The 21,773-nt window shown below is 39.6% G+C and overlaps 5 protein-coding genes and 1 pseudogene across 6 annotated transcripts; 4 read left to right on the top strand and 2 right to left on the bottom strand.

Moving 5' to 3' along the window:
• The first annotated feature begins 545 nt into the window (after positions 1 to 545).
• On the top strand, positions 546 to 2,468 carry LOC126786795 (CBL-interacting serine/threonine-protein kinase 11). Its single transcript, XM_050512721.1, has one exon. It carries the CDS (start codon positions 791 to 793, stop codon positions 2,117 to 2,119), a length of 1,329 nt encoding a protein of 442 aa, XP_050368678.1. The 5' UTR covers positions 546 to 790; the 3' UTR covers positions 2,120 to 2,468.
• A 3,536-nt stretch (positions 2,469 to 6,004) lies between these two features.
• Positions 6,005 to 10,849, top strand: LOC126786792 (uncharacterized). Its single transcript, XM_050512718.1, has 12 exons — positions 6,005 to 6,152; positions 6,612 to 7,763; positions 7,934 to 8,046; positions 8,181 to 8,300; positions 8,459 to 8,546; positions 9,013 to 9,104; positions 9,205 to 9,309; positions 9,479 to 9,588; positions 9,802 to 9,889; positions 9,991 to 10,026; positions 10,126 to 10,249; positions 10,413 to 10,849. Exons 2-11 carry the CDS (start codon positions 6,785 to 6,787, stop codon positions 10,207 to 10,209), a joined length of 1,815 nt encoding a protein of 604 aa, XP_050368675.1. The 5' UTR covers positions 6,005 to 6,152; positions 6,612 to 6,784; the 3' UTR covers positions 10,210 to 10,249; positions 10,413 to 10,849.
• Positions 10,850 to 11,533: 684 nt separating this feature from the next.
• LOC126786804 (uncharacterized) lies at positions 11,534 to 12,480 on the top strand. Its single transcript, XM_050512733.1, has 2 exons — positions 11,534 to 11,892; positions 12,043 to 12,480. Exons 1-2 carry the CDS (start codon positions 11,734 to 11,736, stop codon positions 12,145 to 12,147), a joined length of 264 nt encoding a protein of 87 aa, XP_050368690.1. The 5' UTR covers positions 11,534 to 11,733; the 3' UTR covers positions 12,148 to 12,480.
• A 2,194-nt stretch (positions 12,481 to 14,674) lies between these two features.
• LOC126787509 (putative pentatricopeptide repeat-containing protein At1g12700, mitochondrial) lies at positions 14,675 to 15,670 on the bottom strand (annotated as a pseudogene).
• Positions 15,498 to 18,014, top strand: LOC126786797 (structure-specific endonuclease subunit slx1). Of its 2 annotated transcripts, XM_050512723.1 has the most exons (5): positions 15,498 to 15,943; positions 16,104 to 16,242; positions 16,613 to 16,746; positions 16,903 to 17,069; positions 17,145 to 18,014. In XM_050512723.1, exons 1-5 carry the CDS (start codon positions 15,801 to 15,803, stop codon positions 17,711 to 17,713), a joined length of 1,152 nt encoding a protein of 383 aa, XP_050368680.1. In that variant the 5' UTR covers positions 15,498 to 15,800; the 3' UTR covers positions 17,714 to 18,014. The 2 variants fall into 2 exon arrangements, with proteins under 2 accessions (XP_050368680.1, XP_050368679.1); XM_050512722.1 differs by having other exon boundaries at positions 15,499 to 15,943; positions 16,903 to 18,013.
• A 1,122-nt stretch (positions 18,015 to 19,136) lies between these two features.
• On the bottom strand, positions 19,137 to 21,547 carry LOC126786794 (CBL-interacting serine/threonine-protein kinase 10). The gene is made up of 2 exons (XM_050512720.1): positions 21,418 to 21,547; positions 19,137 to 21,060 (listed from the first exon to the last, which is right to left on the bottom strand). Exon 2 carries the CDS (start codon positions 20,652 to 20,654, stop codon positions 19,293 to 19,295), a length of 1,362 nt encoding a protein of 453 aa, XP_050368677.1. The 5' UTR covers positions 20,655 to 21,060; positions 21,418 to 21,547; the 3' UTR covers positions 19,137 to 19,292.
• Positions 21,548 to 21,773: the final 226 nt, after the last annotated feature.

The raw sequence follows: 21,773 nt of genomic DNA, 5'->3' as shown, positions 1-21,773 counted from the left end.
TAAACATTGTACTACCACTGTTTTTCACAGAAGAATTGTACCGTTGGTAACTCTTAATTAGGTAAGTTAACGTACAAGGAAACTCCACCGGACATAGCAATGTCACATCCACAAAAATAAAACCGTGACCGACAGTATTTCTCAGACTGCATCAAACTCTTATCAGCCACCGCCGTAGACCACAGAGTAAAGCCTGTACGGCACCGCCGCCCCAGTCCTCCGCCCACCACTTGTCACCCTCTTGCCTGTGTCAGCCAAATTTTCAACCCCCGTCTCCATCCTCGTTAAAAACATGCGGAAGGCTGGAAGCCATCGCCCTCATACCCACTCCACGTTACAGAAAATCCTTATTAATTAAAAACCCAAATTCATTATTAATTTTCCCGACCCAATCATAAACCGTCTCTTCCAATTTTCTTTTCAAGTTTCAATTATTAATCCGGGGTGGCGGATAATTATTTATAGCATATTCTTTATCCCGCGTATAGAAAGTTAGAAACACGCCAAAATTGTCATAGCCCTAAAAGAGTCGTCGTCTTCTTCTTCCTCTTTGGTACGTTTAAAACCAACAAACAGACAACTCAACCCTTCTCACCAACGAAGCTTCCCTTTACCCGCAATTCTCTCCAATCCTCATATCTTTCTATACTTCTAAACTTTCATCTCCTTTCAACCCTCCTAAAATCTTTATCTGTTTCATTTTTCTTTTTCTCGAGCAAATACTGTTACACAATCTTTAATTTTATCCATCCTGGTCGGATTCCCGGCCTCCGTTTCGGTCTCTGGGGATATGCCAGAGATCGAACAACAGCAGCAGCAGATAGTACTCCGCATCCCCGACAATGCCCTGTTCGGAAAATACGAGCTGGGCAAGCTTCTGGGATGCGGAGCCTTCGCAAAGGTCTACCACGCGCGGAATGTCTTCACCGGCCAGAGCGTGGCCGTGAAGGTGATCAATAAGAAGAAGCTGAACGGAACCACCCTCGTCTCCAACGTGAAGCGCGAGATTTCGATCATGCGGCGGCTCCGCCACCCCAACATCGTCAAGCTCTACGAGGTCATGGCGTCCAAGACCAAGATCTATTTCATCTTGGAGTTCGTCAAGGGCGGCGAGCTTTTTACTAGGGTTTCCAAGGGGCGGTTCACGGAGGCGTTAAGCCGGAAGTATTTCCAGCAGCTGATCGCCGCCGTAGGGTACTGCCACTCCAGGGGAGTCTACCACCGCGATCTGAAGCCGGAGAATTTGCTGGTGGACGAGAATGGGAATTTGAAAGTTTCCGACTTTGGGCTCAGCGCCGTTACCGGTCAGATCCAACCCGACGGGCTCCTCCACACGCTTTGTGGGACTCCTGCTTACGTGGCGCCGGAGATATTAACCAAGAAAGGGTACGACGGAGCCAAGGTGGATATGTGGTCGTGTGGTGTTATTCTGTATGTATTGAACGCCGGGTTTTTGCCGTTTAATGACCCGAATCTGATGACGATGTATAAGAAGATTTACAAGGGGGAGTTCCGGTGCCCCAAATGGTTTTCGCCGGATCTGAAGCGGTTCTTGGGTCGAGTTCTGGATACAAACCCGATGACCCGGATCACTGTCAACGAGGTGCTGAATGATCCGTGGTTTACTAGAGGCGGCGACTACAGGGAGATTAGTTTTCACGATGAAGATTACGATAAAGCCAACGACGAGCAGAAGTCCGTGATGAGTTTAAATGCCTTCGACATCATCTCTTACTCGGCGGGTCTGGATCTTTCTGGATTGTTCGAATCGACAAACCCAATCCAGGACTCGGAGCGGATCGTGTCGTCGGAGTCAGTGGAGACCATTGTGGGAAGAGTGGAGGAGTTCGCCAGGCAGGAGAAATTAAGAGTAAGGAAGAAGAAGGATTGGGGGTTGGAGATGGAAGGGCAGAATGGTAATTTGGTGGTCGGAGTCGAGGTATCCCGGTTGACGGAGGACCTCGTGGTTGTGGAGGTCAAGAGAACAGGCGGGGAATCTGTGCCGTTCCACAACACGTGGAACAAGCTCAGGCCCCGTCTGGTCTCGGACCCTCGAGAAGCAGTTGCTTCTTCTTCCTCCTCTTCTTGTTCTTCGTCTGTACAGTTGATCGATTGTTGATTAATGATGATGGCGAAAAAGGTTCTGGTTTTTGGTAATGCTATAAGCGTAATGATAATAAGAAGAATGTGATACTTGGTGATTTGTATTTGGTTGTGCTTCGAATAAATTAAGGTCAAGATTACTACTAGTCAATTTTGTAATCTGGGAATGTATGGAAGTACCATAAGATGGTGAGAGGGTCGTAGAGACTAATGTACAGAGGTTTTGTACGGAGAATGAAGAGTGGGAGTAGAGCTCTCAACTCTGACTCTGGGTTCTTTCAATTGTATAACTGTTCTATTTGTTGTTCATTTGTTCTTGATCTTCAATTACTAGTTGTGTATCACTTGATTGTTGAGTTTGTTCATCTTTTTTTACCTTTCAAATTTCTTCTGAACATATGCGGAGGGTTATTATGCAATCTTTGTAATTCAAAAATCCTTAATTTAGTGCATTGAGTACTTTATCATGCGATTGAATTTTTGTGGAGATAATTGTTGAAACATGTTGGTGAAAGAATCGCTTACCTTTCTCTTCTCAATTGTTGTACGTCTTAATGACCGTGTTACTCTTTCACGTTTAAAAAAAACGTTGAATGAGCTTTTTTCAATCAAAAAGTGATGTTTCAATATGACATACAGAGATCCTGCATTGGCAAGTAGGAGCTTTGTATCACGTCTCGTTTTCGGGAGTGTATCGTGGGTGTCATTGGTTATATGAGTTTCATGCATATGTGAGATTGCTTAATGATCAGAACTGTGAGATATATATTGTTGCCCATTCCTAATGGTTAAACATGCCGACCTGGTTAAGTTTGGGGGAGTTTATCGCTAGTCAGAGACTTAACGTCGAAGAAGAGAGTAGGACTCCGTACACACTGGTCGGGGTCTGGAGCTAATCCCCTGATGAGCCCAAGGCAGGGCGAAACCAATACATTGCCCCGTTAGATAAGGTTGGCTCCATAACGCCGCATGAACCTAGTATTGCAGCCGAATGACTAGGTCCGTAACATTTGGCTCATTTTTAACTTTCGAGCTTGGTTGCACATACAGTTTCCCTATCACTAGAAGGATCTTGATGTTTGCAAGATCAACATGAGGTTAGCTTATTTTTTTGAAATGAGGTTAGCTTAGATTGTGAGTCTTAGGACTACAACTTTCAGGGACAATGATACTGAGACTTGTCAAATGTGAAATTTAAGTTATAAAGGTTTGTTGCCGTTCACTTGGTTGTTGACAGAGAATAAATGATATTAATCATGGACCAGTCCAGTTGTGAGCTGTCTACATAATTTTGATTTAATGGTCTAAGGCCCTAAGCTGCCTCTAGCATGTTCGAGATATAATAATTCTACATGAATGGGATTGATTGTTAAATCTACCTTTAGTTTAGAAGCAAAATGATTAAAATACATATGCACTTGTACTCAAAATCAAGCCACGATGTTATAGTAGGTCTGAGGATTGTCAATGATCGATTTGGGATTAAAACAATTGTATAGGTCCAGGCTGGTAGGAATGTTGGCTTGAGAAAATGAGATCTTTTTTATATTTCCGTGACATTTTCATATGATGAATCATAACTTCATTATTCATCTAAACCAGAGTATTATTGATTCATTCAACATTTCAACCTGCAACTACAAGCAATGATACAAAGAAGCACCAAACCAATATTTTAGGCATCAATCAAGAAAGATTCGTTCAAGAACCGGGAGTATATATTGAGCTCAGGTGCAGCTATGCAACGAAGGATACAAAGAGGCTTTTTTTTTTAATCGAAGTTTCAACTAAATTGTATTTCAGCAAGCAGAACCAAGATAATACGACCGAAAGTTGCCAATAAGAACTATCTTTTCTAACTAAACAAACTAGCTATCCCTAAGTAAAACTAGTCAATAACTAGCTATTCTCAGGTAAACTAGCTAACAAAGCCAAGATTCACCCACTTTTTTACGGTCATGAAACACAAAACTAACATAATACAATTGATGGAGAAGACATGATAAATATTTAACAACCACACCATTATAAGACTGCGACACAATTCAATTTATGCTTGATCAGCAGAGGGAGTAAACTCTACTCTACTTTAGCACTAATTAGAGGAACCGCCACTTGTTCCCCATTCTTTGTCACCATATGAACCTCCATCTGAACCACGGCCATAGATGCAGACTTCTTCTCATTAGATGGTGAAAGAGACACCACCTTGATTTTCTTCTCCTTAGCCACTAACAACCTTGTCGAGACCTTGGCTTCAGCTTGAGGCCCAAATAGGAGCCCATTTCCGTCATCCACATTGAGAAACCCTAGCCTACCACTCAAACAAATCAAAGCCCAAAAGGCTCTATAGAGGAGCACACAGTTCAGCCGCATTGTAACAGCAACACAAACCTCTCCCCCCCCCCCCCCCCCCCCGTCAGTAGCCCCAAGAGGAGGCTTAACAGAACAAAACCAACCAACCCCCAAATTTTGATGCAACATTACCATCAATCCTGACATCGACACTCCCAACCCAAAATTTAGTTGCCCTCACAACCATTTTCCACGATCCACCCTCACCATCGGGTGCACCACAATCTGAAAGCCCTTCATCTCTCTAAGAAACGATCCGACTAAGAGCACCCTGACCCAAGAGATCGAAGCCTCGTTGCACTATTGAAACCGCATGAAGCTTCGTCTGCCCCACCACGAGGTCGAGCGAAATAGAACGAGGTTGGGGATGGCAAGTCGAGATTGCATCCAAACCATTTTGAATCGGAGTCCTCAAAGGGCAATCCAGATCCACCCAAAATTTTGGAAAGCTTTGTGGACTTCCATAGCCGGCACATCTAAGGAGGGGAGACGTGAGAGGAGCACATCACCTTGCCAAGACCAAGTTTTGTTGCCAAAAGACAATAGATTTTGAGAAACGCTTCCATCAAAATTTTGCTAGTGGCGCTCTTAGGGTTGCTCTAGAGAGAGAGAGAGAGAGAGAGAGAGAGAGAGAGAGAGAGAGAGAGAGAGAGAGAGAGAGAGAGAGAGAGAGAGAGAGAGAGAGACATTTTTGGTAATTATATATTTTTGGATACAAAGAGGCTTGATTAACAGTTTAATGTGGAATCCAGATTTCCTTTTAGCCATCTTATTACGTTAGGTTTCTAAAATTAGTCGACGGCATCCTGCTACTAATAATTAACTTGTTTCATTGATCCGTCCAATAATTGATGTTTGAACTCGCGAGCTTGAAAATTACTTAACTCGCAAACTTAAGATATGAATTGACTAGTGTTAAAATTATTGTAGTCAATTTGGTCATTATTTTAAAACAACTTACAATTGTATCCTCTTCTAAATGATGGTTTGATCAATCACCACAAGTTGTTTCTATACAAAAGTGAAGCGGGCTATATTTGTCCAAGTGTGCCCCAAGAACAGGCCATAAACTTCGAAAACACTACTAGGAAACACATCAATTGGGTAGGAAGATCGTGACCTGCAAGTGTCAACATGAATGAATGCAATCTTTTGTAGGTCAAGTATGTTATATATCTCCCATGAGATACTGCAGCTCGTTAAAGTGTATTACCATCGAATATATGCAACGAGCAAGATAGAAAAAACAATTGTATGGTAAAGAAACTCCCATAGTCCTTATAAATGGTCAAATTTCTCTAAACTGCATTATTCAATTCAAGTAAAGATTATACATATCGCACTCGAACCTGGTTTCTGAAGAATTACTGCTTGGCTGCTTGGTCGTACTCTCAAACTGGGCCTCTACGGGCTAGGGCCAAATTTAGGTAGATGGGCCTAGCGGCCTGAGGATCCACCACAGAAACTCTGGTCCATTTTCATTATCATAATCAGGGTTTAAGGACCTTGTTGTGTCTGCAACTCTGCGCCAACTGAAACTAGGGGTACTGGTTCCTCAAAATAATTGTCGAATTCGAGGTTTACATTTAGGGGTTTACAATTAGGAGCACGAGGGCTTTGTTGTTCTGGTAGCAGTATCTTTGAGAGGCTTCATGCTTGCGGTGGTCGCCGTTGAGGTTCAGACGAGGATTCCGGTAAGTGCCAACACACAGTCTGTTCAATAGTTCCTTTAGCGTATTAGCTCTATGATAGATATTGGGTGCATTTGGTTTTGAAAGAAAATGGCTTTAACTTCATGGAAACTGCGATTTCGAGACTTTGCTTGATTGCAAAGGACCGGTAGTTTGATTAAATGATTGCGATTTAGAGATTCTTATATCTAAGTTTTTAGAATCTGTGCTTTATTAAATATGTGGTGAGGGTTAAGTTTCATAATTTCCTCTGCTCCTAGTTGTTGTAATGAGCTCAGTAAAATGGTTGGTTTTCAGTATAATGTGAAATGTGCAGATCATTTGATTTGTTGGTTTCTTTTCTTCTGTTGTTGTTTCACTTGGAAAAAAAATGTGCTTATGTGTTAGTTGTTTTAAAATGAAAATGCTATTGCTAGTGCAAATGCTAATATGTATTCTATCTTATCCCCTAATATTTTATAGGTGGGATCAAGGCAAAAGCTTGAATTTCAATATCTTCAGTTGGGGATCTAAAGTGTTTGGTGGACAAATATTTCCGCTGTGACTATTCTCTTCAGTATCTTTTAGCTATTCATTGGGTGGGTGAATTGCTATTTTCTACAGTTCAGGCTATAGTAGTCTTTAGTTATTAGAGAATGTCTGATGCGGAAAGATTAAGGTTTAAGTACAATAAAAAGCTCAAAATAGCAGCTGGAAATTCCAAATTTTCTAATAGTGGAAGAAAGAGGGCTGATGATAATGTCAATGACAGTGACAATGGTAGGAGAGAGAACTATAAATCTAGTGTAAGAGATATGAAATTTCATGATGAGGGGAGTCGGGGAGTTTTTGATAGAAGGAAGAGAACATATGTTGATCGAGATGCAGCTTGGGAGGCCAACAGTAATGAGGAGGCACCTTATAGGAAGGTTTTATCTAAAAAAGGACAGAATCAATTGAAGTATGGCTATATTAATGAGAAGAACTACAGTAGATCTCCCTCACGTCCTCGCTACAAGTGGGGTGCAAATGAGAGTGGTTCTGCTACTAAACGGTTTTCTCCCAAGGATAGAAGCACAAAAGTGTATAATAACTTTGGTGATGAAAAAAATAATAGTAGGTTTCCTTCTCGTCCCCGTTCTAAGTGGGGCACTGATGGATTAGAGAATTCTTCTGAAACTAACTGTTTTTCTCCCAAGCTTAGAACTGCAAAACCTTACAATGATACAAAATTTAAGGGGGTTGATGGTTTTGGTAATGGAAAGAGATCTCCTTCGCGTCCTCGCTCTACATGGGGTACTGATATCACTGCTTCTGAAACTAAAGAGTTTTCTCCTAAGTTTAGAAGTGAAAAGCGTTCCAATAAAACCAAAGTTAAGGATGCTGCTGAGTTGGATTCTGCTACAACAGATGGTGGTCGGAGTGCTTCACTGGTGAAACATAACCAGATAAAACCAGACTCGAGAAAATCCCCAAATGTATCACTTCCAAATACTGTGAAGAAAAAAGCACGTGACAAGAATATCTCGGATGAAGGATCAGAGGTTCCTGAAGGTCATTCAAAGAAGAAGCGAATGCGATTAGATCCACATGACATTTCAAATAAACGGCTTGATGATAGTGTTTCTACAAAAGGTGAGTTCTTTTCTGACATACATGTACTGTCTGTTCTTGATATTCACTTTATTTTTCTCAATAGATTCTATGTATATGGATTATTGCAGATATTGGTAAAGCGGTACACCTTGTAGTGTAAATAAAGTTGTTTTCATTTTGCTTACACTTGTAGTTTTCTTGTCATGCAGAAAACCCAAAGGAGAAGGAAAAAGTTGTCGAGGAAAAAGCTGAGATATCAAAGAATGCACAATTTCGTGCAATCCAACCAAGTCCTTCAATCCTCTCCTATGTCGAAGATAATGTAATTTGTATGGAAGGTCTTCTTAGATATATATATTGTTGATTATATGATTTTAAATATGCAGGGTTTCCAATCTTTGTGCTATAAATTCTCTTTGTTCATTTTTGATGATTCATTTATTAAAAAATTTGTAGTTGTTGGGCCGTAGACGCTTGATTGAGCTGAGTAGGGCAGGCTACAACACTGAGCTTTCTGCACCATTGGATAATACTCCTTTCTCTACCAGCTCTGAAAGAGAGCGGATTGAGGAAAATGTATGTATTGCATTTCTAGATAAACATCCTCGTGTTTGTATTATATATATAGTACATTTTCGTACATTTGTAAATCAAGCTTAGATTCATTTATTTGGAGGGCCAGCTTCATTACTCTAGCAATGAAATCATTCAAATTCATAATTATCTGTTTCCAGATATTTAGAAGTAAATTGACATTTTTTGCCGCTGCAAAAGTTTCATCATCATTTCCTCCACCTGATCTTCCAGAGATTGCCTTTGCAGGTTCGTTTGGTTATTTTCAATGAAACCTTACTACCTTTTCTTCGTTAATCGTAGTTATTTATTTTTGATGTAGTCATGAATCTATAATCTTTCCTATGCCCCCTGGTATATCAAAATTTTCACTAACTGAAGAAGTTGCAATACTTTTTTTAATGACAAATTCAAGTCAGTGGTCTCATCATAATTCTTTTCCTTTTTAATATGTTAGTACTGCAGTCTTTTAAAGTTTGATTAGTTGGTGGTATAAGAAAGTGTAAATAAATGTCTCTATCCGTCTCAGGGAGAATTGATCAGTTTGCTTCAATTTGTGAACTCGTGTTCATTAGAATAATTTGATGTTCCTCATTAGTTTGCAATATTCAGGTTGCTTCAGACTATTGGCTAGAAAGTCATTGTTTAGTTTTGTGGATATAATTTTCTTAAATGAGATAATAAGTGATACACTTGCCTTCTGTTGCCTTTTTAGGAAGGTCGAATGTTGGGAAATCATCACTACTCAATGCCCTTACCAGAAATTGGGGTGTTGCACGGACATCAGATAAACCTGGTCTTACTCAGGTAATAAATACACTTCATTTCTGTGATTTCAGCAGCTCTTAACTGTGTTTTTCCCCCCATAGCTTTCATTTTGTTCATGACTTCTGCCCTTATTCTGCAGAGTATTAATTTCTTTAATCTGGGATCAAGGCTATGTTTAGTCGATTTGCCTGGGTATGGCTTTGCTTATGCTAAAGAAGAGGTTAAGGATGCTTGGGAGGAGCTTGTGAGTACACAAATCTATACTTGTGTTTTCTTTTCTGTGTGACATTCTTCAATTAGTCGAATTTTTTACAATTAGCTTATATTTCTGTTTGTCTATGAAGATGAGTGGATTCAATGATATTATTGTAATATGTGGTAAGCTATGTGTTTTGATGCTTCTACATTTGTAGGTGAAGGAGTATGTTTCCACAAGAGTTGGGCTAAAACGAGTGTGCTTACTTATTGATACCAAATGGGGAATGAAGCCAAGGGATCGTGAACTCATTGACCTGATGGAAAGGTACAATTACCTGTAGACAATCTTGTAAAAGTGTTTAGTTTTTGACGAGTGTGGAAATATCTTATTGGAAGTGGTAGAAGATGATCAAAGCCCCCAATTTTCTCCATGTGTCTGCACGCACTAATAAACACATGTTTATACATTCTCATCTGTATAAACTGAAATTATATGGCTCGCAGTCAACTTTTCTAACTTTCATTACTTGAATAACAGATCTCAAACTAAGTATCAGATCTTATTAACAAAGTCCGATGCGGTTTTCCCAATTGATGTAGCACGCCGTGCGATGCAAATTGAAGAGGTAAGTAATGCTTGTAAGAAATGGTTCTATTCGATAAAAATTGAAGCGATATTTCCTTAGGACCAGACTAACATTTTTTTATTCAAATATTGATATTGCAGAGCCTCAAGGCAAACAAGTCCGTGGTCCAACCTGTGGTATGCCTCTATTATTTGATCTGCTGATAGTCTCAAACAAAAACAGAAATTCGTATTTTACCAATAACTTAACGATATGAATTTTAATTTTTATTTCAGATGATGATGAGCTCGAGAAGTGGAGCTGGTATACGAAGTTTACGAACAGTGCTGGCAAAAATTGCTCGAGTTGCCAAAATCTGATGTGTAATCAGGATAGTGCTCTCATCTTGGAATCTGCAGGGTATGCTTAAACTCTTTATTATGAATAATTGCAGACATTAGTATTCTGTTTCAACTTCCCAACATTTTGGTCTTCTTCTTAACTAGTTGATGAAGTTTTACTTATGTAACTTGCAGACTACAGGGTACACTGCTTATGCAAATGTTTTGGCTTGTGCTTTCAGGTAAGCTGAAACCCTTAAATTTGGAAGTCAAAAGGAACAATGCCGCAGAATTGCTTGCCTGCGCGAACAGAGTGCTATAATGCCATTTTTCGACTTGCAGGCAAGAAAAGGATGGCTGACTCGAATTTCATGTTGTGCATTTGACAGTGATGAGTGATCTGTTATGAAACTGACCTGTAATTAGCCTTATATGTGCTTTGCATGATTCTCAGTGGTCATGTTGATGGAAATTTATTGGTTCATCAATTACTTTAAAAGAGGTCTATGATAACCCTTGAACTAAATAAAATTGCAAAGAGAAGAATAGTTCTTGGTTTCTGGATTATAAAAGACTAGTTCTTGGTGAGTGGTTGAAAACTTGCATTGGTTGTGAGAAATAGTGGAATCCAATGCCAATTTGCAACATGGTGGACCTTTTATTTTATAGCTTTACTTCCTCCATTTAGGATAAATGCAGAGAAAAAACCAACAGTTGGCATATAATTTTGTCTGACATAGTCTAAGAATCAATGGTAGGTAACGCGGTTAGGTTTGAAGAAATAGACTTTGTACACATCTATATTATGCATGCATGTTCCTTTCCAATCCGTTGAGCCGATTTTGAATTTTTAAGCATGTTCATATTCTTCCCAATTTTTTCATGATATTGGCACGTTGCATTCACTTTTCTCTTGATCTGGAATCTTAAGAATGTTCATAACTTCATATTGCTGCCATGGATCATGGTTTCTACTAAATGAAATTGTCTTTCATCAGTTTTAGAACCAAAATGTAGTAAATGGGAAAAATGAAGCGAAATAGACATAGCTATAGCTGAAATTAAACTCAACTATACCCCAAATCAAATTTTGGATCACTTGAGCCATCCCAACTCATGTTATCATGTCCCAAAACCTATACTATCTTCGTGTACTCAGTAAACTCAAAGAACCTCAACTATCATAATGTACTCGCAAACTCAAAGACGCGACATAATTTTAAAGATTAAATGATCGAGATTCAGATGAGTTAAAATGACATGGAATTATTTGAGACATCTGTGGATGAGGTGGGTCGAATGCATCCATCGCATGTCTCCAAAATTATAAATCAAACCCACCCCACTTCTCAATTCATTTCTTCTCTGGTTGGTCAATGACCTCATCCCCCTAACCAAAATTGACCATTCTTCAACTGCACCCCTTCCTCTTCCTGCTCCTCCCTCTTCTTTTTCCCCTCTTTTACCTTTCCATTACTATCACAAACCATTGCACACATTTCTCTCTCTCAGACTCTCTCCTATTGAGTCCGTCTCCGTCTGAGAGATTGAGGAAAACCCGAAATGTGTCCTCTCAGATTCATCCTCGTCTTCCTCTCCGCCACTCTCGCCGGCTTCTTCCTCCTCAGAAACCTCAAATCCGATCAGCCCCAATTGACCACTCCCACCGACGATGACACCCACCTTGAAAACCCCACAAACTCCCCCAATCGGTTTTCCAAGGTAACCCATTTCTCTTCTGGGCTCCTCTCATTTTGGCTAAAGTTTCAACCTTTGGTTCTTGGTTCCTGTATTTTGGCTAAAGCTTCAGTCTTTGGTTCTGGGTTTGTCTCATTTTGGCTAAAGCTTCAATCTTTATGCGTCTCTTTGCAGGTTTGCTCAGCCATGGAATCTGGGTTCTGGACATTTGTGGACATGGCCAGTGGAAGGTACCTATGGAGGCATTTGGTCACGTCTTCCGCAAAGTCAACGGATTGACCTGTTTGGAGGAACTGGGTCTTGTTCCTAATAACACATTTATGTTCAGGTTTGGGATTAACTGCTATGGTGGTGATGGTGGTGTATGATATTGAAGTCTCATTTGCTAAGATGTGTAATTTGTAGAGACCCAATTGAGTTGTTCCATTGGTATGTGCTGGTTTTGGGAATGGTTTATGCAGCTGTAATTATACCATTCATCAATGTCCATCCTTAGTGTCCTTGTAAGATGTAATTGTTGCAACTGCCATTATATGGTTTCTGTATCTAACATTGAAGTGTGGTGTGGTTCTCTTACTATGCTTTAAAAGCTATAAATCACAAGGTTTGGCTGCTTTTATACCATATACTTCAGCTACTTGTGGATGTTGTTTATAGAAGCAATGTGTTGTTTATGACAAGTTCACCTCCGTTGGCTCTAACTGCAGTAGTGTTATCAAGTGCGACACTTTTAGAATGGAATTGTTTCTGTTGAGGTTCTATCTTTTTCTTGGTTAGGGATAATCAAAGTTTTTGGTTGCTTGGTGGTGCATTTCTCATTTATTGGTTTAGGCATCAGAACTTAGAAGAATAGAATCCCCAATCCTTATCAATCATGCGTGCAGGCTATTGCACACCACATACAGCGTATGCGGCTTGCTGGTCTTATGCCGTCTGTTTGACTGTTGTCATTGCATTCATGATATTGCAAGTTTAGATATCATAAGAGCTGGATACTTAGTTGCAAGATATTCTCTACATGATTTACTCATACCGGCTAATTGGTAGGATCATCAGTAGTCTGGTTCATGTTTCAACTTTCAGTTTGATGCATGCTTTAGAATTACAGAAATCCTTGTGAGTGGAACTGCTTAAGACTTTCCTTACACTTAAAGTTGGAAGTGGGATTGGTCATTTGCAGTTAATTCTTGATCTACCTGATAGTGATCTTTGCACTTTTCATTCCAAGCCTAGAGTATGAGAATCAAGGAGCCATAACATTTTGCTGGATGGTGGATGCCTTTTGAAATGCGAAGCTTGTACCAGGTGAGAAATTTTATAGCAGCTTTTACCACCTGGCACCCAGTTTACTCACTGTGCTAGAGAATTGTCGAGTAACTAAAAGACAGAACGTTATGAAGTTACACAGCACACACCATGAAACCTACTTTGTACCACAGTTTACAGTTTACACTTGATCTTTTATTCTTTTTAAAGTTTTTATCGAGATCACACTGTATGATCAAATACAACCTAGAACTCGAGGGGAAAATAAGAACAAGGCAGTAATACAGAGATTAAATGTAGCCCTACATCAGGTTATATGGAGAAGCATCACAATCACCAAATCCGAACCCTACCACGTCAATTTCATAGGAGAATTATTGCTTTTCGGGACAATTTTGATCCTCAAAGGTTGCGTGAGGGTCAGGTTTTAGCTGAGGCCGTTTCCAGATGATTTTAACTTAAACCAATATTAGAAGTACATCTATAACATATCACATCGAAGCAAATTAACTTCCACAAAAACGGAAACATAAAAGAAAGCCAGCAGCATAATTTACATTCATGTCAGATAAAAAACAAATTAATAAAAGTTATCAACAACAGCGAATAAAATTGATTTCTAACGGTTCAATATTCCCATCAAACATTCAAAAATAACAGATATTTTTCAACAACTGCTAGGATAGAACTCAGACATCTTAAAGGCTGGAAGGTGTTCAATGACTTGCAGACTCCGACTCATGCTGTGCATCAGCCTCTTTCAAGTTTGTGCTGCAACCGGAAGCACAAATTGCAAGTCGCCAACATTTGGAAGTGGTTGTTGCAAATTTATTTTGTGCCAGCCGATGACATCCTTCTTCTGAATGCTTCTGAGTTCTGCTACCTGTTCTGCAGATTCAAACATATCGCATCAGAGCACAGGCATTGGAGACCTCAAGGGATCAAAGTCTAGACAAAGCATTGTATCATGCAGAGAAGAAAGATATGCAAAGTTGACTTCTAAATATTGGCTTCAGCCAACTTGTTCAAAATTTGAATCTACACAAGAACAAACCATAAATACCCTGAAACATGTAAGCAGTTATCAACAGAAAAATACCTGTATATACTAAGACTGCCGTAAACCGAGAAGCTGCTATAATTTTTTTCAAAACCAGTAACAAGCAAGAAAAAATTGTGACTATCTTCCATCACACATCAAAAGACTCGAATATAAATCTTCAAATAAAGCAACATATAAGTGCAAGGTATAAGGTTTCTCTTCAGAGAACCATAACTTAACTCCACTGTGACAGCCTAGAATTAAGACCGCTAACTGAATTCAAAGGTCATAATTAAAAACTGGAATTTCAAATACTAAAGATCAATAGCAAACTAACCAACTGTAAGGAGTAAATCCTAATCCTGCATCACATAGAGCAAATATATAATTTTGATTCTAATTAAGTAAAGATAAAACAACAATTGAATTTTAAAACTTTGAAGTGGTGAAGAAATTGGCATACCTGAGCTTGATAAAGCTCAAAGCCTCAATTCAACTTTATCGTGAATCTTTGAAGAGCTGTAACAAAGCCGGATCCACTACATCCTTAGACAGTAAACCAAGTATCAATTCCGTAGTTGATGCATCTGCAGAGAAATCACACTTCCTCATTTCTTTAATAAGTTCTACATCCCATGATGTCTTGCTGTTATTTAACAAGCCTCTGATAATGATGTGTATAGGTGCAATCATTGGGATAACATCCCTTCCCTTCCATTTCTCTCAGCAACTTTTCTGCTTCAACTAATAAGCCCTGCTGACAAAGTCCCTGAATCATTATATTGAAGGATCTCACATTAGGTTGAAGTCCTTTGGATGACAAACCACAGAAGAGATCTCTAGCGGATTCAATATTTCCAGCTTTGCACAAACCTTCAACAATAATACTGTACACTACAATATCAAGTTCCAATTTGCTGGCTTCCATGTCTTTGAGCAATTCTAATGCCACAGGAAGTTGCTGAATGTTACACATGCCGTCAAGTATCACAGCATAAGTACGAAGATTTGGAAGCTTGCCACAACTTAGCATCTCCGAGACCAACTCTTCGGCTTCTTGTAGTCTCCCCACTTTGCAAAGACCATCAATAATAGTGTTATAAGTAACGATATTGGGAACTACTTCCATACGAGGCATTTCCTTGAAAATCTTGTAAACCTTATCAACCATTTTGTCCTTGCAGTATCCGTTGCTCAACGTATTACAACTCCGGACAGCAACCATGGAGCCCTTGTCAAGCATTAGATCAAAAACTCGTCTAGCCTCTTTCATTTCCCCATGCAAACATTAACCATCCATGAGGGAATTGAATGTGATCGTATCAGGCTCAATATGTATCTGAATCATCATTTGAACCACACGATTGGCTTCCACAACCTTCCCTTCCTTACCCTATGCATCAACCAAGATATTGAAGTGATGACATTCGGAAATATACATTTACTCAACGTATCATCCTACAGCCTTTTAGCTTCATTCCACCTATCGTAGAAATACCAAACCGAATTTCAAATAGTAAAATAGACCGTAGACCCCAACGGTCGAATTGTATTTTATATTTCTCCACCCTTTTAATCCTAAACGTCTCTGATTTACTGTCACTTGTCAAACCAAATCGAAAGGATGAGGCAGAGAAGAAAGAACGCATCAGAAACCCTACCGGCGCCGGAAGAAGAAGAAGAACAATCATCAGAAGGGGGCCGATTCTTCGCCTGCTACCTGCTGACGTCACGCTGCCCCCGTTTCAAGGGCCACACCTATATTGGGTTCGATCCGATTTCCTCCCCAATTCTTTTTGGTTCTTTATTCAATTCTTGAATTCCCAGAGTGATTTTGATCGATCTTGGGTTTTGATTTCGTTGTGGGTTGTTTAAAGTTTGGGACTTTTGGTTAGAAATGGGGCTGATGACTGGGACCCGTTTGCAGATTCACGGTGAATCCACGGCGGCGGATAAGGCAGCACAATGGGGAGATTGGGAGAGGAGCTTGGAGAACCAAGAAGAAGAGGCCGTGGGAGATGGCTTTGTGCATTTATGGCTTCCCAACTAACACTTCAGCTCTTCAGGTGTGTTCATTTGTTCTTTCTGTTTTGGATTTACAATGAGAAATTGGGATCAATCAGCTAGATGGTTCTCAAAGTAATTAACTTTATTGATGCTATATATATTATCATTGACTTGATTGAACTTGGGTAGTTCCGTTGTGTTCTTTGGAATCCAAATTGGGGTTTGTGTTTTTTGATTCTTTTAAAGATTGTGTCTTTAGTAGGTTATCTGAAATCTAGTTTACTAGGAACCCTTTGGCTTGATGGGGGCTAGGATTGAGTTAGCACCAATAGTAGGATCAATTTGGTCCCTTGTAAATATTGATCGGCAGCAAAGTTTTGAACATTGATATTGATTGAATTTTGTGATCCTGCTATGTTTCCTTTGCAGTTCGAATGGGCCTGGCAGAACCCATATGTATCAAAGGCAGTGAGGAAGGCTGCGGCGAACTTTAAATCCCTTGGAGGATTTGCCAATAAGATCAAACTTGCATACACAATGCTTACCTTACCGCCTTGGGAGAGGTATCATTTTTATAGTTCTTCTCGCCTTTCGTGACTAGTGTTGATGAATGCATTATATTTTGCTGTTACTTTGGGGAGGTATAATCTTATATTTTTTTCACGCGTTGTGGCTGTTACTGAAAAGAATGGATTTTGTGTCTGTCTGCTTGTCATCAGCTTGAACCTCACTGTGAACTTTTTCTCAACTGAACATACCAAGCATGCTGCTGGTTGTCCACGCCTTCCAGAACAGATGAAGGTCAAAATTTGCCCCATGGATGAGCTTCCTTCCTGCATATCAGAAGATGTTTCTGACAATGAAGATGAGTGGTGTAAAGAAAAGGGTAATGATGCTGCTATGAATATCAATACATTAGAGGTAGAAGAATTATCAGATCCTGTACGTCATAATTCAACAGATGATCGGCACATTGATACCGGCAATAGAAGTAAGGGAGTATATGCACAGAATAAAGAAGTTGGAGATGATGAGTGGTATAATGATATATCTGATGAAGCTATGAACAGTGGTCTATCCTGGGAAGAAACATTAACAGATTATATGGTTAGAGATTCAGCAAATGACCTGGAAATGGGTATTGGCAATACACCCAGTCAATTTTATGGATGCAATAAAGAAGCACAAGAAGAGACTACTGGGGAATTTATCACGTCACCAGTGAGAATGCCATACTCCAATGTCTTTCCCTCGTTTAATACAGAAGTAAGTAAGAATATAGGTTTGTTTGATGACAGTACTGCCAAGTTGGATCAGCCTGCAAGGGAACAATCACCAACTGTAATAGCTGCGAATGATGAACGGTCTCCTAGCAACTGTTATCTCAGGCCTTGCAATTCTGAGGTAGTGGATCTAATAACTCCATCGCCATTGTGCAGAAATGGTTTATTTGGTAAGAAGAGTAGAGCTCCTACATCTTATCCTGAGATTATCGACTTGACTAAGTCTCCTAATTTCATCCAGTTATAGAGTCGAACAAGTATTGTGCATAATTGTTGGAGCAAGCAAGTTTGCTTGACGATGTTGTTGTTTGATCGACAAATTCAGATGAGTTATTGTGATCAGTGCCTGATGGTGACATGGCGTGTTGTAAGCACCCAATAGTGCCAATAGTTTAGTTTGAACTCTTCAATGCAATAAAACTATTTTTCTTTTTCATTTCCGCTTGTTCTGATTCATATTCTGTTATTCAATTTTAATGTATCATCATACACTATCTGCTTCTGTAGAGGAGTTATGATTTTGGAAAAAGGATGATGTGTTGTTTTGATTGTTGGCATAGTGGTGTTTTCAAAAGTCTTCTGCTTCACACACTCGTTCTTGAATAACTTATAGTAACCACCCGACTTTCAATACTCATTTGAAGTTTGACTGGGAATATGTTCTTCATTTTCTTCATTGGCCTTGTTCTAAAGGTTTAAGGAGCACTGAGACTGTTAGTTGCCAGGCTATCTTCAGTAAGGTCGGCAAGGATCAACAAGTAACGCAGTTGAAATATGGATAAGGAGCCTGTTTCATTCTTTCTATGATCATCATGTATACAGAACCACTGGAGGTGTAACATGTGCACGCAGACTAACCTCAGGAAAGATATGAGTGATGTCTGTATCTGCACTTGTGTATCAGCAGAGAGGTGACTCATGTCATAACATTAAAAATCACAGCAGAGAGCTGACGCATGTCATAACATTAAAATATCAAAACTTTTTATATATCTATCGACATCTCGTTTTTCATCCGAGGTTTGAAATATCTATCAAAATCTTGTTTTCTTCAAAAAAAAAATTAGATTATCTGCCGACATCTCATTTTTTCTCTCAAGATAGACATATTTTCTGTCGTCGAGATATGTTGGTGGTAGTACATATATGAGTGTACTAAAATACTTCATGCCAATATCTCGAAATATATTTGAGTGTCAATATACTATGGCCTATTTTTCGGACCTCGCACCTTGCAAGTATCCCACTTACATTTTGTCATTGGCAATAAGAAACAGTACAAAGTTCAGATTGTTTCAAGATTTGTTCAATTATTTACATTGTTTAAACAAGGAACAGAAGACTTGCAACTTATAATTCTTAGAAATAAATGAGAAATTTAGAAAATTTTGAGTAACTGAAACACTGGTAAATGATGCTTATATTTTGACTAGTCTAACAGATTGAAGCATTTGTACTTTGTTTGATTCTTGAAATGTCTTTAATCTGGGTACGTGATAAAGGTGAACCATCAAATTTGTACAGGGTCTGTGATCTTGTTAGAAAATTTAAATCAATGACTAAGTAGACTCAGACAAACAAAAATAATATCAAAGAGCAGTCACAAATCAGAGAAGAGAACCGAGTACAGTAAGTTTAAGCAACTTCAAAAGGAGATTCCATATGTGATAAACTTTGATATAATTCCAGTAGCCATCCACATGTATGAACAAATTTATTAAAACAGTCGTGAGACTTGCAAAGGAAACACACGAAGTGAATTATTACTTAGGGAACTGAAATCTACAAACAATTAGGAGACATGAAAAGAAAACATGCATTTTCTGTTACAATTGTGGCTGATTCTGTGGCAGTTCTTGTTCTTGCTGCTGCTGCTGCTGCTCTTGCGACGTCTGTTCTTGCTCACCTTGCCAAACCCAGACAATATCTCGCAGAGCAGGCCTTATGTCCTCCAACATTTGCTGGTACTCCATAGTATCTCCATTTGATTTCTTCACCTCTACTAAATGAAAATTCGGAGTGATCTCAAATATCTCTGCATCAATGGACAGATAACCCTTTCTGCCTTCCTGCAGTCGAACCATTTTCAACAACCCATGATCCTTCTTATTCACTTTTAAATTCAGCTGCTTGGCCATTTCTTCTAGCTTGGAGATGATGACTGTGGCAGGCTCTTTTGAAGTGAATCTGGCTTCCCTATTTAAAGAGTTTTTCTCGAACAAGCCAGACAGATCAAAACCATCAGAAAGGGATATTATATCAAAAGCATTCAAGTTTGAAGGTCTCCCCGACTCTTGGTTTACTTCAGCAGCCAAATTATTCTCACTGGGACTTGAAGCTTCTGTTCCTGCAGGAGCCACCTCTTTCTCTTTGGATTTTGGTCCTCTTCTGAACCAAGAACTCTCCCTAACTTTCGCCAAGGTGATTCTAGTATTGGGATTTGGATCCAACATCTTGCACAATAGCCTGCGTGCTTCTGGTGAGAACCAATTAGGGCATCTGAACTCTGCTTTACCAATTTTCCTGTACATCTCCATCAGATTTGAATCGTGAAATGGGAGATAACCAGCCAATAAGACATACAACACCACCCCACAAGACCAAACATCAGCTTTCACACCATCATAGCCTTTCCGATTAATAACTTCTGGAGCAACATAGGCAGGAGTACCACAAGTTGTATGAAGTAGACCGTCCTGGCGCTTGCATTCAGCAAGGGCACTTAACCCAAAATCAGAGATCTTCAAATTATCGTTCTCATCTAGCAATAAGTTCTCTGGCTTAATATCCCGGTGATATACTCCCCTGCTATGACAGAAATCAAGTGCATTTACCAGCTGCTGGAAATACTTCCGTGCAGCATCCTCCCTCAGCTTTCCTTTAGCCACCTTGTTAAATAGCTCACCGCCTTTGGCATACTCAATGACAAAGTATATCTTAGTTTTGGTCGCCAAGACCTCATAAAGGTGTATAATATTGGGGTGTCTAACCAGTCTCATAACAGATATCTCTCGCTTAATCTGATCCATCAGCCCTACCTTCATAATCTTCTCTTTGTCGATAACCTTGATCGCCACAGCCTGATTTGTTATCAAGCTCCTTGCATAGTAAACCTTGGCAAAAGTGCCTTTACCAAGTTGTCTCCCTAACTCATATCTTTGCATCAATATATAGCTATTATTATCCATTTCAAGCTTCAACACCTTATAAACAATAAACACACAACTTGCTCCTGCAAACACTATATAATCTCACAAAGCAGGAGTCTAGGGCAATATAACAAGCTCAGCCGTCTTCACAATGGTCGTGCATCAACACAACCGGCATGGCATACCTGCTTGTGGGATCACCCTGCTGCTCGGTATCAAGATCAAACCTACTGCAATTTACACCAGCAAGTAAAATGAAGGGTAGCTCTGTCGAAGCTACAACCTTATGGAGTTGTGAGGCGGAGTTCGGAGAGGTTAGGCACATCTTTCAGCATTCCCTGGCTTTTGTACTTCCAGTGGAATGCTAAAACTATGCACACAACAATCAAAACCTCAACAAAACTGACAATTCAGCACAAAACTTGTGGTCTAAAGCCTATCCACCCTGAAAAATCACAAACGGAAATCACCATCAAAACCCAAAAAGCAACAACCTTTCTCACTTTCTCCGTGAAATGAAAGCAACCCTTGTCCAGAATTGCACAAACTCATCAATCCCAGCTCTAAAAACACAAAACTCAACTCACCCCACCTTCAAGATTCAATTTTTATTTCTTATAAATTACATGAATCAAAAGATCATATTAAGGCCGCAAATCTTAATGAAAAACTAGCAATTGAATCTTCTCCTCAACCTTGATCAACGTTAAGAGGGCACAGTTTCGAGATTGAACGATTTGAAATATACAAAATTGAAGAGTTCAAATTAAAAAGTTGGCATAAATTAAAGTAAAAACGTTACCTTTATGAAGGAGGAGAAGGGACTCCGATAGCTATGGATTCCAAAAACCAGAGGCGAACCAAGAAATGGGGTTCTGCAAATTCAAAATATTAAGAGAGTAAAATATGCGTGGAAATGTTACCTAAATAAAGCAGTGGGTTTGTCTCGTTTATTTATTACCTGGACGGCTTGAATCCAGCGACCAAAACTCTCGTGGGCCAGGCCTTGACGTTCGAGCCCAATAGCTCCCAGTGCGGGGAGTTCAGATTCAAGTGTGCGCGCGTCCATGGTTAGGTTTTGAATTAGAAAAGGAAGCAAGGAACTGCACCAAACGGCTAGGAGGAGAAAAGCTCTTTGAGAATGGTTGGTGGGAGACT

This window comes from Argentina anserina, chromosome 3 (genome assembly GCF_933775445.1).
Source record: "Argentina anserina chromosome 3, drPotAnse1.1, whole genome shotgun sequence".
NCBI lineage: Eukaryota > Viridiplantae > Streptophyta > Magnoliopsida > Rosales > Rosaceae > Argentina > Argentina anserina.
Note: the sequence above shows the minus strand (reverse complement) of the source record. Positions and strands in the feature narration are given on the sequence as shown.